Here is a 12,735-nt window from a genome sequence, read left to right as displayed (position 1 = left end):
TAAATGGGTTTGGTGTGAAACAAACCATAGTGTTGAAGGGGCATGGAAACCTCCACAGCAGTGATGTTAAAGCCTTGCTGGGATGATTGTATTGAAATTAAATAAGTTGGCAAAACAAATGGCCTTTAGACATTCCTCAAGTGTCCTTTTTCCGTAATGTTGCTAGTTTCTGCTACTTGCAAGCTTTCATCCACGCTCTAATTGTTTTACATTTCAGACTATTCCACGCACAGCCTGCAACTTCCTGAAGAGGCCCCACCTTCTCAGTCAAAGAGAACGTACAAAGGCCCTTCACTCAGTCTCCTCGGCAGACCCAACCGTTTTATGTGTAGCAGAGGTTCTACGAAGTCTTCTGCTGTGAATATGAAGCCTGCTGGTAGTCTCCCTCCTTCCCCAGCAGGCCAGCAAAGCGGGGGGAGTTCGTATGGTGGAAACGTCCCTAACCAAGGCTCTCCATCCTCCTGGGGGGTCCGGCCAGTGGATTCTTCCAGAAATGATGGTCCTTCGACGAACACTGCTGTAGATGGGTTGACAAGTAGCACAAACTACAGGCCAGTTACAAGTCAGTCTACAGGCAATACACACTACAGGCCAGTTGCAGGTCAGTCTAAGGGCAGTGTGGGCTACAGGCCTACCAATCAGCTGTCAAAGGCCGAGGTCAACTCTGGTCAGTACAGGCCCTATACAGCTAAACCTGCTCTTGGCAAAGATGATGTCAAACCAGTGCTGGTTAGGCCAAATTCCCCTGCTTGGTCTGCTAAGCCTTCCTCTGCAGCTGTAGTTTGGTCAACAAGTGGCGTAAGCTACAACCCAGTTGCAGGTCTTTCTAAGGGTAGTATGAGCTACAGGCCTGCTAATGAACAGTTAAAACCCTCAACGAGCTTTGGTCAGTACAGGCCCTATACAGCTAAACCTGCTCTTGGCAAAGATGAGTATGTCAAACCAGTGCTGGTTAGGCCAAATTCCCCTGCTTGGTCTGCTAAGCCTTCCTCTGCAGCTGTAGTTTGGTCAACAAGTGGCGTAAGCTACAACCCAGTTGCAGGTCCGTCTAAGGGTAGTATGAGCTACAGGCCTGCTAATGAACAGTTCAAACCCTCAACAAGCTTTGGTCAGTACAGGCCCTATACAGCTAAACCTGCTCTTGGCAAAGATGAGTATGTCAAACCAGTGCTGGTTAGGCCAAATTCCCCTGCTTGGTCTGCTAAGCCTTCCTCTGCAGCTGTAGTTGGGTCAACAAGTGCCGTAAGCTACAAGCCAGTTACAGGTCCGTCTAAAGGCAGTATGAGCTACAGGCCTGCTAATGAACAGTTAAAACCCTCAACAAGCTTTGGTCAGTATGTCAAACCAGTGCTGGTTAGGCCAAATTCCCCTGCTTGGTCTGCTAAGCCTTCCTCTGCAGCTGTAGTTGGGTCAACAAGTGGCGTAAGCTACAAGCCAGTTACAGGTCCGTCTAAAGGCAGTATGAGCTACAGGCCTGCTAATGAACAGTTAAAACCCTCAACGAGCTTTGGTCAGTACAGTCCCTATACAGCTAAACCTGCTCTTGGCAAAGATGAGTATGTCAAACCAGTGCTGGTTAGGCCAAATTCCCCTGCTTGGTCTAATAAGCCTTCCTCTGCAGCTGAAGTTGGGTCAACAAGTGGCGTAAGCTACAAGCCAGTTACAGGTCCGTCTAAGGGCAGTATGAGCTACAGTCCTGCTAATGAACAGTTAAAACCCTCAACGAGCTTTGGTCAGTACAGGCCCTATACAGCTAAACCTGCTCTTGGCAAAGATGAGTATGTCAAACCAGTGCTGGTTAGGCCAAATTCCCCTCCTTGGTCTAATAAGCCTTCCTCTGCAGCTGAAGTTGGGTCAACAAGTGGCGTAAGCTACAAGCCAGTTACAGGTCCGTCTAAGGGCAGTATGAGCTACAGTCCTGCTAATGAACAGTTAAAACCCTCAACGAGCTTTGGTCAGTACAGGCCCTATACAGCTAAACCTGCTCTTGGCAAAGATGAGTATGTCAAACCAGTGCTGGTTAGGCCAAATTCCCCTGCTTGGTCTAATAAGCCTTCCTCTGCAGCTGAAGTTGGGTCAACAAGTGGCGTAAGCTACAAGCCAGTTACAGGTCCGTCTAAGGGCAGTATGAGCTACAGGCCTGCTAATCAACAGTTAATGCCCTCAACGAGCTCTGGTCAGTACAGACCCGATTCAGCTAAACCTGAGGTAGCCAAACAAGTGCCGGTTAGGCCCCAATCCTCTGCTTCATCTGTTAAGACGCCCTCCGGCAGCTTTGGGTCTCCTCAGGCCCAATGGGCCCAGGCTGAAGTCTCCTCCTCGACTTACGGACAAGCAGGCCAAGCAACCTGGCAAAGCCAAGCGACATCCACAAGTTCCAATTCTCAAAATTCCGTCCCTCAAAGCCACAGAGGCAACGAGCTTGAGAATCCTGCTTACTCCACTGGCGCTTGTCAGCAGGGAGAAGACTCCATCCTAATAACCATCCCCAGTCATCTAGGCATTGGCGTCATTGAGGTGCTGTGCTGAGGCGGAGACTGAGAAATGAAGAGGGTAAGCTGAGGCCTGCCACCCAACCTCAGGCATCTAATCCATCCTACGGTTCATATATGGAGATATAGAGAATGAAATGGGTAAGGTGCCCTTTCAACCAAAACCTATAGTAATTGCAAGACAGTCTAGGAACATAATTGTCCTTCATTAAAAGTGTTCTTTGAATTTCAGGATTAGTCTGATGGGGACCTATGGCAGAAGATGTGCTGAATATGACTGCTATGGTTTTGCTAAATGTTCATGAAGTGTCTCAAATGCCTTTCTGACTAATAAAGTTACTTATGGTTTGTAATTGAGTTTGTCTGTCTTCAGTACTTTGTTTTTATTTTAAAATGGACGCCAGTCATTTTATTTCAATTTAATGTGCCTGGAGAGGATTATCGCCTAATTTGTTTAGCACGTGATTCCAGTGCCACCTACTGTCTTGCCGAATTGCAGTGAAGTTTTTAGGTTTCAGGAGGTCTGTTTAAATAGCTAAGGTTCGTGGAGTGGAAGTGTTTGTTGGATCATTTTGGATCATTCAGCTTATTGCCTAGCTTTTTTTTTAAGGGGGGGGGACAATTGTGTAGGCTACAGATAGAACCTTAAACCGTGACTCTCACCAATGTCCTATACTTCCGTTGCCTGCATGACGTAATCATTGTTTTGTGCAACAGTGCAAGGTAAAACCGAGGTTTACCTTGAGGTCTACCTGTCGCCGCAGGTGATCTTCCGCCTCCAAGTTTTACGCTTTATCTTGAAGGAAACCTTCAGTTTCATATTGTACGTGTCCGTGTGCAGGAGCGTATGCCTCCGATAAATCAAATGGCGCCGAGTTGACTTTGGAGACTTAACTCCTGTTCAAACAACTGCCGGGGAAGAATAGTTTGCTTTGACTTCCGGAATATATATATTTTTTTTTTTTTGCTGTAACGAGTGGACTACCTTTTATGCCATATGCCGTAAGTAGCCTGGTCTAAATTCGTAGTAGGCTACGTTGAAAGTGACACACAGTAATTAGTTAATATCGTTCGGGGTATTTTTCATTTAGGCTATTGTAATACGTTAGCCTATGTAAATCAGTTATGTTCCTTAACATGTTTTCGGAATTTAAATTCAGTGCAATCTAATGACTTTACATGATCCTACATTTTCCTCTCCCTAATTCAGAGTATGCCTAATCTTAGTTATATTTATTCATGTTAAGTATTAAAATGAATAGGCTTATTCTGCCACTGCCGTATGGCAGGTGGTCGTAAACAGGTGCGGATTCACAGGCCTAGACAAACGTCACCATTGCTGTCTTGCACAAGCAACGAATTTGCCTTTTTTGAAGATAAGGTTCCATATCCTTCTATATTATGTTCTTGTGCTACACTATTGTAAAATAACCTCAACGCTTGATGACCCTGTGTTTCAGTGTTTTGGTGAAGGTTAGGGTTAGTGGTTGTTGTGTAAACATGAATACGCATAGGCTAATGTTTTTTTCTCCTGTGTTTTGGTTGGACAGTTTCTGCCAAACGAAGCAAAATGCAGATACAGCACAGGCCTAGTCTATATGCCTGTTAAGGTTCTTTATATTGCTTGTTGCCTGCTTATTGTTGAAAAGTCAGGTCTATATTGCACTTGGAACCAGATGTTTACTTGACTTTAACAACAAAGCCTGTTCATTATTTTAACAAATAGGCTGTTGGTTACAGCACACTTACCCTCGATCTAGATGGTGGCATTCACGTAACTGCGAGAAACATATTGCCTTGATCAGGTGGTACTTCTGGTCAAGGTAGGCTATTGTTTAAGGATTGAACTCGTGACTGACTGAAAAGGACAACACTTGCCTAGGCTTACTTCTTTTGCCTTTGCATGATGGGATCTGGCAAATTATCACTAAAGCAGTAGTCTAAATTCTTGCATTCTTTAAGATGGATCACATATTAACCTTATTTGTGCTAAGCTGACACTCATTGTTGATGGATTGCTTATCTGTGTGACTTACATTTGGATCACATTTTGAAGTATACCCTTGTCCCTGTCTGGAGTGACAACATTTAAAAAAAGCAGGAAAAGCAGGATCTGGGGCCTAGGGATGCTCTACAATGTATTACAATTCAATCCAATTAAATTAAATTCAAATAACTTTATTTTTCCGTTAGGAACTTCACATGTGGAAGAGCATCAGGGTGTGTCCATACCCAACAATACATACAATAAACAGACACACACACATGCACGCACGCACACACATACACACACACACACACACACACATCATCAGCCCACACTGGACATATGGCAGATAATAAAAACGTTGCTGAGCCTGATGAATAAATAAGTTGTTAATACCTCCACAGTGGAGGGACAATAAATAATAGTTAAAAAGAGTTCAAGGTGTTAAAAGAGAGAGAAGACAGTTCAAGAAGGGGTTTCAACCATTTAAAAGTCTAATGGATGCTGGGACAAAGCTTGACAGGGCTCTATTTGTCCTTAGTGTAGGTGCTCTGTATCTGTGGCCTGAGGGTAGGAGGCAATACTGACTGTGTAGAGTGTGTGTGATGTCCAAAGTGATTTGTTTTGCTTTTTGCTTAGTCCTTTTGTTATATGCTGGTGATGAGTGATTCCTGCTGTTGTCCAGTTATTTTGCTGCTCAGTTTGATGATTCTGTTTAGTGGGTTCCTATGGATGTTGGACAATGCTCAAAACCAGGAAGTGATGTTGAAGGTGATTATGGATTCAATGAAACATCTGTAGAATGTTGTCAGAACGGATTGGTGGACCTGGATTTTGCGGAGTTTGCGAAGGAAAAAGAGACGCTGCTGACACTTGGAGTAAATGGTATCGGTATTTGTTGAAGTTGAGTTTGTGGTCGATTATTGTCCCAAGATATCTGTATGTGTCAACCCTCTCTATCGGCTGGTTGTTGACAGTCAGAGTGGGGGCCTTTCTGAAGTCTATTATTAGTTCTTTTGTTTTAGTGATATTGAGATCAAGGCAGTCCCGGCTGCACCAGTTTGAAAAAGTGGCCAGCTCAGACTGTAGCTGATCGGATGATTGTGGAGTCCATGATGACAGTGTCGTCAGAATACTTGATGTATGTAATGTCTGGGTTTGTGCTTCTGCAGTCGTTGGTGTAGAGAGTGTAAAGAACTGGTGAGATGACAGAGCCCTGTGGAGCACCTGTAGAGATCCTTCTGGATGAGCTGAGGTGGCCGTTAACTCTCACTCTCTGGTGTCTGTCTGTCAGGAATGAGAGCACCCAGAGTATGAGGTGGGGATTGACCTCCATCTGGATAAGATGTTGTCCCATTAGATGGGGTTGCACAGTGTTTAAGGCACTCGAGAAGTCTATGAACACCAGCCGTACAAAGGACTTGGGCTTCTCAAGGTGGGTATAGGCTCCATGCAGCAGCGTCAGTGACGTTTGTACGCAAACTGAAGCGGGTCAACGTACTTACTGACCTCCGCCTGTAGTTGTGTGATCATTAGCCTCTCAAAGCCTTTCATGATCAGGAATGTTAAGGCCACAGGTCGGTAGTCATTGTCGCAGGTGGGGTTACTCTTTTTAGGCACAGGGCATATGATGGAAGATTTCCAGACTGAGGGGATAGAGTGTTCAGCCAGTGAGCGGTTAAAGAGGTGGCAGTAGACACCAGCAAGCTGGTTACTGCAGGCCTTCAGCAGTGAGCGGTTAAAGAGCTGGCAGTAGACACCAGCAAGCTGGTCGCTGCAGGCCTTCAGCAGTTAGCGGTTAAAGAGGTGGCAGTAGACACCAGCAAGCTGGTCGCTGCAGGCCTTCAGCAGTGAGCGGTTAAAGAGGTGGCAGTAGACACCAGCAAGCTGGTCGCTGCAGGCCTTCAGCAGTGAGCGGTTAAAGAGGTGGCAGTAGACACCAGCAAGCTGGTCGCTGCAGGCCTTCAGCAGTGAGCGGTTAAAGAGGTGGCAGTAGACACCAGCAAGCTGGTCGCTGCAGGCCTTCAGCAGTTAGCGGTTAAAGAGGTGGCAGTAGACACCAGCAAGCTGGTCGCTGCAGGCCTTCAGCAGTGAGCGGTTAAAGAGGTGGCAGTAGACACCAGCAAGCTGGTCGCTGCAGGCCTTCAGCAGGCGGCCACAGATCTGGTCTGGCCCTGGTGCTTTATTTGGCCTCGTCCTTCTCAACACCAGCTCAACCTCCGCCTGCTGCAGCTCCCGATTTACATAGCCCGGCATCCTAGCAGTGAGCTCCTCTGTCAGTTTCTCCCTCTCCTGCGAGTAGTCCAATTTCTCAAACCTGCAGTAAAACTGGTTTTACATTTTTGAAGTAAATTGGACCAACAGCTTTTAAGTGATGACAACACACACACACACACACACACACACACACACACACACACGGACACACACACACACACACACACACACACGGACACATAACACGGACCCTATCAAGGCAAAGGTAACAATATCTTAGCTCTTTGTTGGTGTGGTGAAGTGACTAGAGAGTTCCAGTGGTTCAGTCATCACCTCCCATGAGTGCGGTCTAAGTAAAATAGGTGCCAACTCATACTGCAAGTTGCACAGCCTGAGTCTAGTAGTGAATTCACCCACCTGGCCCAAGGCTGATAGGCCCCTCCCCCACAGTTCTGCTTACCGCTCCTTCCTGTTAAAAGGGAGTTTTTCTTGCACTGGGTCGCCTTAGTGCTTGGTCAGGAGGATTCACGCTCTAGGTTCTGCAAAGCACTGAGACGAGATCAGTATACAGTAAATAACAATTGAATTAAATGATGATCTCATACTGCGACCTCTCCCCAGGCCCTGGACCTCATGAGCCATGTCTGGTCACCACACTGGAGGTCCTAACCATGAGAGGTGGAGCTTGTCTGGGCCAGGTGGCAACGGCCTCAGCCTGGACCCCGGCCTCTCCCAGGGTAGCACAGGCAGCCAGGGCAGGCCCTACCAGGAGCGTTGCGTCGACCCTGTGGAGCCTCTGTCGGTGCCCAGGAGGGGCACTACCCACAAGGCCAACCCCAGAGACGCCAACGGCAAGGAGGTCGAGATCCAGGACTTCCTGCCTGTGCCAGCCGAGTCGTCGTCTTCCTCGAGGATGTGCGAGTGCGGCCCCTGCGCTTCCGTGGCTGCGTGCCGGATATTTGTGTGCAACGTGCTGACCTGCGGACTGTTCCAACGTGTCCCGTGTCTGGCGCCTGAGAGCCAATCGGAGGAGGTCAAAGTGGCCCGTTCCACTCCCAGCTCTGCCAAGAAGGACGAATCAGAGTCTGGTTACACGGACGTCTATATCCGTGGTGTGAAAGTGGACCCTATTTACCTGGATGACGAGCCAGTTTTCTATAAAGCCCCTCGACAGGAGCAACCGCGTCCTTTTGACCTTCACAAAAGCGGGAGCGTGTACCTGGACGAGTTTGGGCCGGGGGACGAGTGGAGCGACGACGGGGTCGCCGGCAGCGGCAACGTGGACTCGCTCATCTCGCGCAAGCTCCTGGACCTTTACTCGCAGTTCCAGATTGACGAGCTGGCCAAGTGCACATCCGACTCGGTCTTCCTGAAGCGCACCAGCGATATCAGCCGCCTCATCTCTGACATTGTGCGCGAGCACAACCTGGAGGAGCAGGATGCCGAGTGTCGACTCGTCCACGGCATCATCCGCCTGAGCACACGCAAGAGTAAGAAGAGGCCCCCCGTACGTCGCCTGGAGACGCCCGCCGACAGCGGCACCGAAACCATGAAGGGAAGCTTCTCCCTCACCGATAGCAACTACAGTAAGTGTAAAATGATGCACAATTATAAATGTCTCACTACTGTTATTTTTTTTTCTACAAGCTAATATGGACAACAGCGTGAGCCAAATAGTTTTAACTCATCAGGCCACTTGCTCTAAGCCAAAAGAGAACTTCAGTGAAGGGCTTCACTGAAGACAATTATGAGCACAAACATCTATGTGCTATGGGTGAAGTCCGGCGTGTCTTCATAAACTCATAAAGGATTTCTCCTTTAATGCTAGCAATCAATTAGTACTAGTGGAGTATCCACTGCTAGTGTTTTTTCCACTGTTTCATCAGTCACATTTTATACATGAGTTTGATTTGAGCCTCAACCTTAGTCCTAGCTTCTTTACTTCTCTGTGTTTGTGTGAGAGCACATTAATCAGCAGAAAATCATTCTTAAACATTATATGGAAGAGGCAGGTAAACTTGCGGAGGCTCAGGCCTTTGAATAGGGAGCTAATTCCACAATGTTGTGTTTATTCTATGTGTGTAGAATTTGCATGGATGAGGTAATCCTAGCTTAAGGCCAGACTGGGCTACATATGGAAGAACCAGAGCAAGAGCACAAACAAGTTGTATGAAGGTTATAACTGATAAGAGACAAAATAGTGGGGCACTCACTGCAAAAATTAAAGGAATAGTACATGAATCAAATGAATTCATCTAATAGGTTCTAGTTGTTCATCACGTCTTGTCATTGGGCCTCACTCACCAACCGTTCTTATGAAGAATTCATTCCCCCTAAAATATGGCATTTACTGATGCACCGAGCACTCTTACGCACACTTAAGTGCTGATATACTTGGTTGTTGCGTTTTCAGCAATTCAACAGATATATAATAATATTGGATTTAAATAACAACTATTAATGTAATTTACTAGGGTTAACTTTACTAACTAAACATGACAGATAACAGTTCAGTTATCACCAACAATGCATCTTTTTGTTTCACCCACTATTGATTGACACTAAATTAAATTAAATTAAGCCCCTAATGTAATTATTTACAAGAGCCACTGAATTTTTGTTGTTTTCAGATGATTTCAGATTCGAGGCAGGGAACTGACACAGTGATGCAGTATGCATAAGTGAAAGTGGGATGTTATAGTAGAACGTGTGCCATGGAGGTAGTGCAGAAAGTGAACAGTGCAAAGATGTAACCAAGAGTGCAATACTAGAGAGAATAGAATGCAAGAATAGAATACTGAATACTGAACATGTTCATGAATCAAACATGGAGTTTTTCTCAAGATCTTCTTAAGAACAAATATAGTGGCTGCAGTGTCCGTACCACCCTCAGGTGACCCACGGTCATTTCCCGATCCACCCCACCTCTCTCTCCCAATCTCTTCTTGTCACTCTTCACTGGCAAAGGCAAAATAGGCAAACACAAATGTAAGAAAGCCCTTTTGGAAGATATTGGTGATGTGCCAATCACCCACAGCAGATGTTTTACATAGAAAAAGGCATGTCAGACTTGCTTGCTTTCTGTTTATATATATATAATATTCAATATGGCACCACCACAAAATCAACACACACCAGTAACGCCAGTTTCTGTTCTCATATAGGTCAGTTGGTAGCACAAGATATATATTTTCTGTGTGAAAAGTAATTGCCAACTGATTTGTGCTCAGCCTTAATGAAGACTTGTTAACAATCTGGTGTCAACAGTTGTTGGAGGTAGAGAAACATATCTACTGTCCATGCCCAGTTCATGAGACCCTCACCATCATCATACATTTAACTACTGAAGTTAGTTGAAATTGCTGTGTCTGAATTCTTCCAGATGACTAATATTGTTCTCCATGTCCATAGATGACCTTGACGTCCAAATATCTAAGGAGACACCTTCAGATGTCCTAGCCAGACAAATGCGCCATAACAGCGATCGAGGTAACAATTGTAATCTAAATATCTTTTCACCCCTCTGAGATGGCTGTCATTGCCTAAGGACACAAATCATAGACTGTTCTGCTCATGTGAAAGAGCTCATTGTTTTGTGAGTCTATGTTGAGATTATGAAGGTGGTCTATTACAAAGAATAGTTGACAAATATTGATTAATGTTTTGATTCTGTCTTCTGGTCATAGCTGGTATACCAGGGTCATTGAGAAACCACACCTGAGGTTATTCGTTTCCTCTGCGGTGGTTTTCGGGAACTGTTCACTTCCTATTTCTCATTTAATTTGAGGGCTCAATTTTTGCTAATGCCAGAGTTTTCGGTTTCTCTGTGAGGTCGCGGATTTGTTTTCTCCTTTGACTCGGAGGACAGAGTCATTGACACAGTCAGTCATTGTCAGGAAGACAATGCCTGCTTGTCCATTGGGTATCTGATCAGTAGCAGATGAATATTGTGCTGCTTACCCCTCCATAAGAAATCTTGTAGCGATCAGTCGCCTGTCGTACTATTTGACAGGACTCAAGCAGACACATGTATAATTTCAGTTGTAGTAAAGGATATAAAACATAAGGGAAAAGGACACAAATTATACTTGAAGGCACATGAAAACTAAAGCTGCTCTAACCTCCTTTACATGCATTTGGATAGCTCTTCACATAGCCTCACTATATAAAATGGGCATATCTATTGCAACTCCTTTTGACTTGGGACTTGGTCACTGTAATACAGTAAAAACATTAATGCACTGCAAAAACTGCTTATCTAACAAAATCTAACCAAGTGTTATTAATCTTATATCAAGATAAAAAAAACTAGTTGGTATTGTTTTTAGTATAAAGACACTTACCTAGCACTTTCTCATGAAATCATTTGACTTAAAATAATCTCATCCTGAAAACAAGCAAATTTGTCTGCCAGTGCGTTGAGCAAATTTGTCTTGATAAGACTCCTTAAAATAAGTCAAAGTCTTCTTAAATTAAGTCAAAATGATCTTTCGAGAGAGCGCTAGGTAAGTCTTTTCATACTAAAAACAATACCAAATAGATTTTTTGATCTTAATATAAGATTATCAACACTTGATTAGATTTCATTTTTTGCAGTGTGGAGTCTACATTTTCAGGCCTAATCTACCTTATCGAGTAGATGGCAGACAATTTTAACAGTTTGTGTATGTGTGTGTGTTTGACAGCAAACTCATCCAGCTCGCCAACAACGTTTTCGCCAGCCTACCGGGAGACGGACTCGGACTCGTCTGGCCTTCCGCTTCTCCACAGGTATCCTCGCACATGAACCCCAGGAAGAATGTTCCGGATTTTTTCCCTGGATTTGGAAAACTGGGAAACTCTGGAATGTTGCCTCCTCCATGGGTATTAGGTGAAGGAAAACTTAAGGTCAGTAATAGTTTGAGCCATAGACAGTTAGAGGAAAAAAGACATTTTAAGAGCTGTCTCTTTATATATTAAGAATTATAGTAATTTATATTTGTCCTTTGTGGTTTGTTGTTGTTTTGTTGTTGTTGTCTTTCCTTTCTGAGATGATTATGGTTCATTGCGTCATCCATTGTCCACTGTGTAAAAGAATATATGATTTTTTTTCTGTGTGTGTGTGAGAGAGAGAGAGGAATGGAAGTGAGATGACGTCTGGTGATTGAGAATAAAAATGAGATTGGAAAAATTGAGGGAGAAACTTGAGAGAAAGAGAAACCTGAATCCCTCCATACCTGTCATGCCTTTGGTTGGCCCAGGTTATATGTATTGAACAATATCATGTCATTACTAGTGAGATACTTAGAGTGTGCAGGCTCACCCTCGTCAGATCAAAATGTATATTTAGTCATTTTATAGATGTCTGGGTGTGTGTGTGTGTTTGTGTGTGTGTGTGTGTGTGTGTGTGTGTCTATGAACATGTGATCCTCTAGTGTGTCCTCTGTAGATGTGTCAAATTCAGGGATTAAATAGTGTAAATATACTGTGAATCTGAGGAAGCGTGTGCTCATCCACCCATAAACATGACAAAGGGTTTGTGTCCCAGTGGAATTGTGGAAGTGGAGGGTTGAAGGACATCATGTTATTATTTAGTAGAAGAAATGTATGAAAAAAATGTTGTTATTATTATTGTTAAAACACAGTTTGAATGATTTTAACAAGTGTATTGTTGCCTTGCTGTCTGTGGTAAGGATTCGGTATAATATAGAAGGTGCCTGGTTCTGTCCCTGTTATTCTCTGTCTGTAGTGAAGGTGTAAAAAGTAGACACAGTCCCTCATCAATATCTGTCTTTGGAATTTTATTCTGAAAATAAATATTGAAGGAAAATGTTCACATGGGTATCTTTTCTTCTGTTATATGCACTAATATTACTAGAACTGATCATTAAAAATACTGTAGGATTACTGACATTCTCTGTCACTTGCCATTTTGATATTCTGTGGAGCATTTAGGTGTGTGTGTGTGTGTGTGTGTGTGTGTGTGTGTGTGTGTGTGTGTGTGTGTGTGTGTGTGTGTGTGTGTGTGTGTGTGTGTGTGTGTGTGTGTGTGTGTGTGTG

General features: G+C 44.4%; 1 protein-coding gene across 1 annotated transcript; it reads left to right on the top strand.

Annotated features, from left to right (window-relative positions):
- The first annotated feature begins 3,050 nt into the window (after nt 1–3,050).
- kdf1b (keratinocyte differentiation factor 1b) lies at nt 3,051–12,509 on the top strand. The gene is made up of 4 exons (XM_076302245.1): nt 3,051–3,494; nt 7,318–8,282; nt 10,108–10,185; nt 11,382–12,509. The coding sequence occupies exons 2-4, from the start codon at nt 7,337–7,339 to the stop codon at nt 11,480–11,482; spliced, it is 1,125 nt and encodes a 374-aa protein (XP_076158360.1). The 5' UTR covers nt 3,051–3,494; nt 7,318–7,336; the 3' UTR covers nt 11,483–12,509.
- The last annotated feature ends 226 nt before the right edge of the window (nt 12,510–12,735 follow it).

The sequence above is a fragment of the Alosa pseudoharengus genome, unplaced genomic scaffold (genome assembly GCF_046254945.1).
Source record: "Alosa pseudoharengus isolate Yale_2024_CS ecotype anadromous, Long Island Sound unplaced genomic scaffold, YU_APseudo_1.1 YU_APseudo_1.1_scf_23, whole genome shotgun sequence".
NCBI classification, from domain to species: Eukaryota; Metazoa; Chordata; class Actinopteri; order Clupeiformes; family Clupeidae; genus Alosa; species Alosa pseudoharengus.
This window is presented reverse-complemented; position numbering and strand designations above follow the sequence as displayed.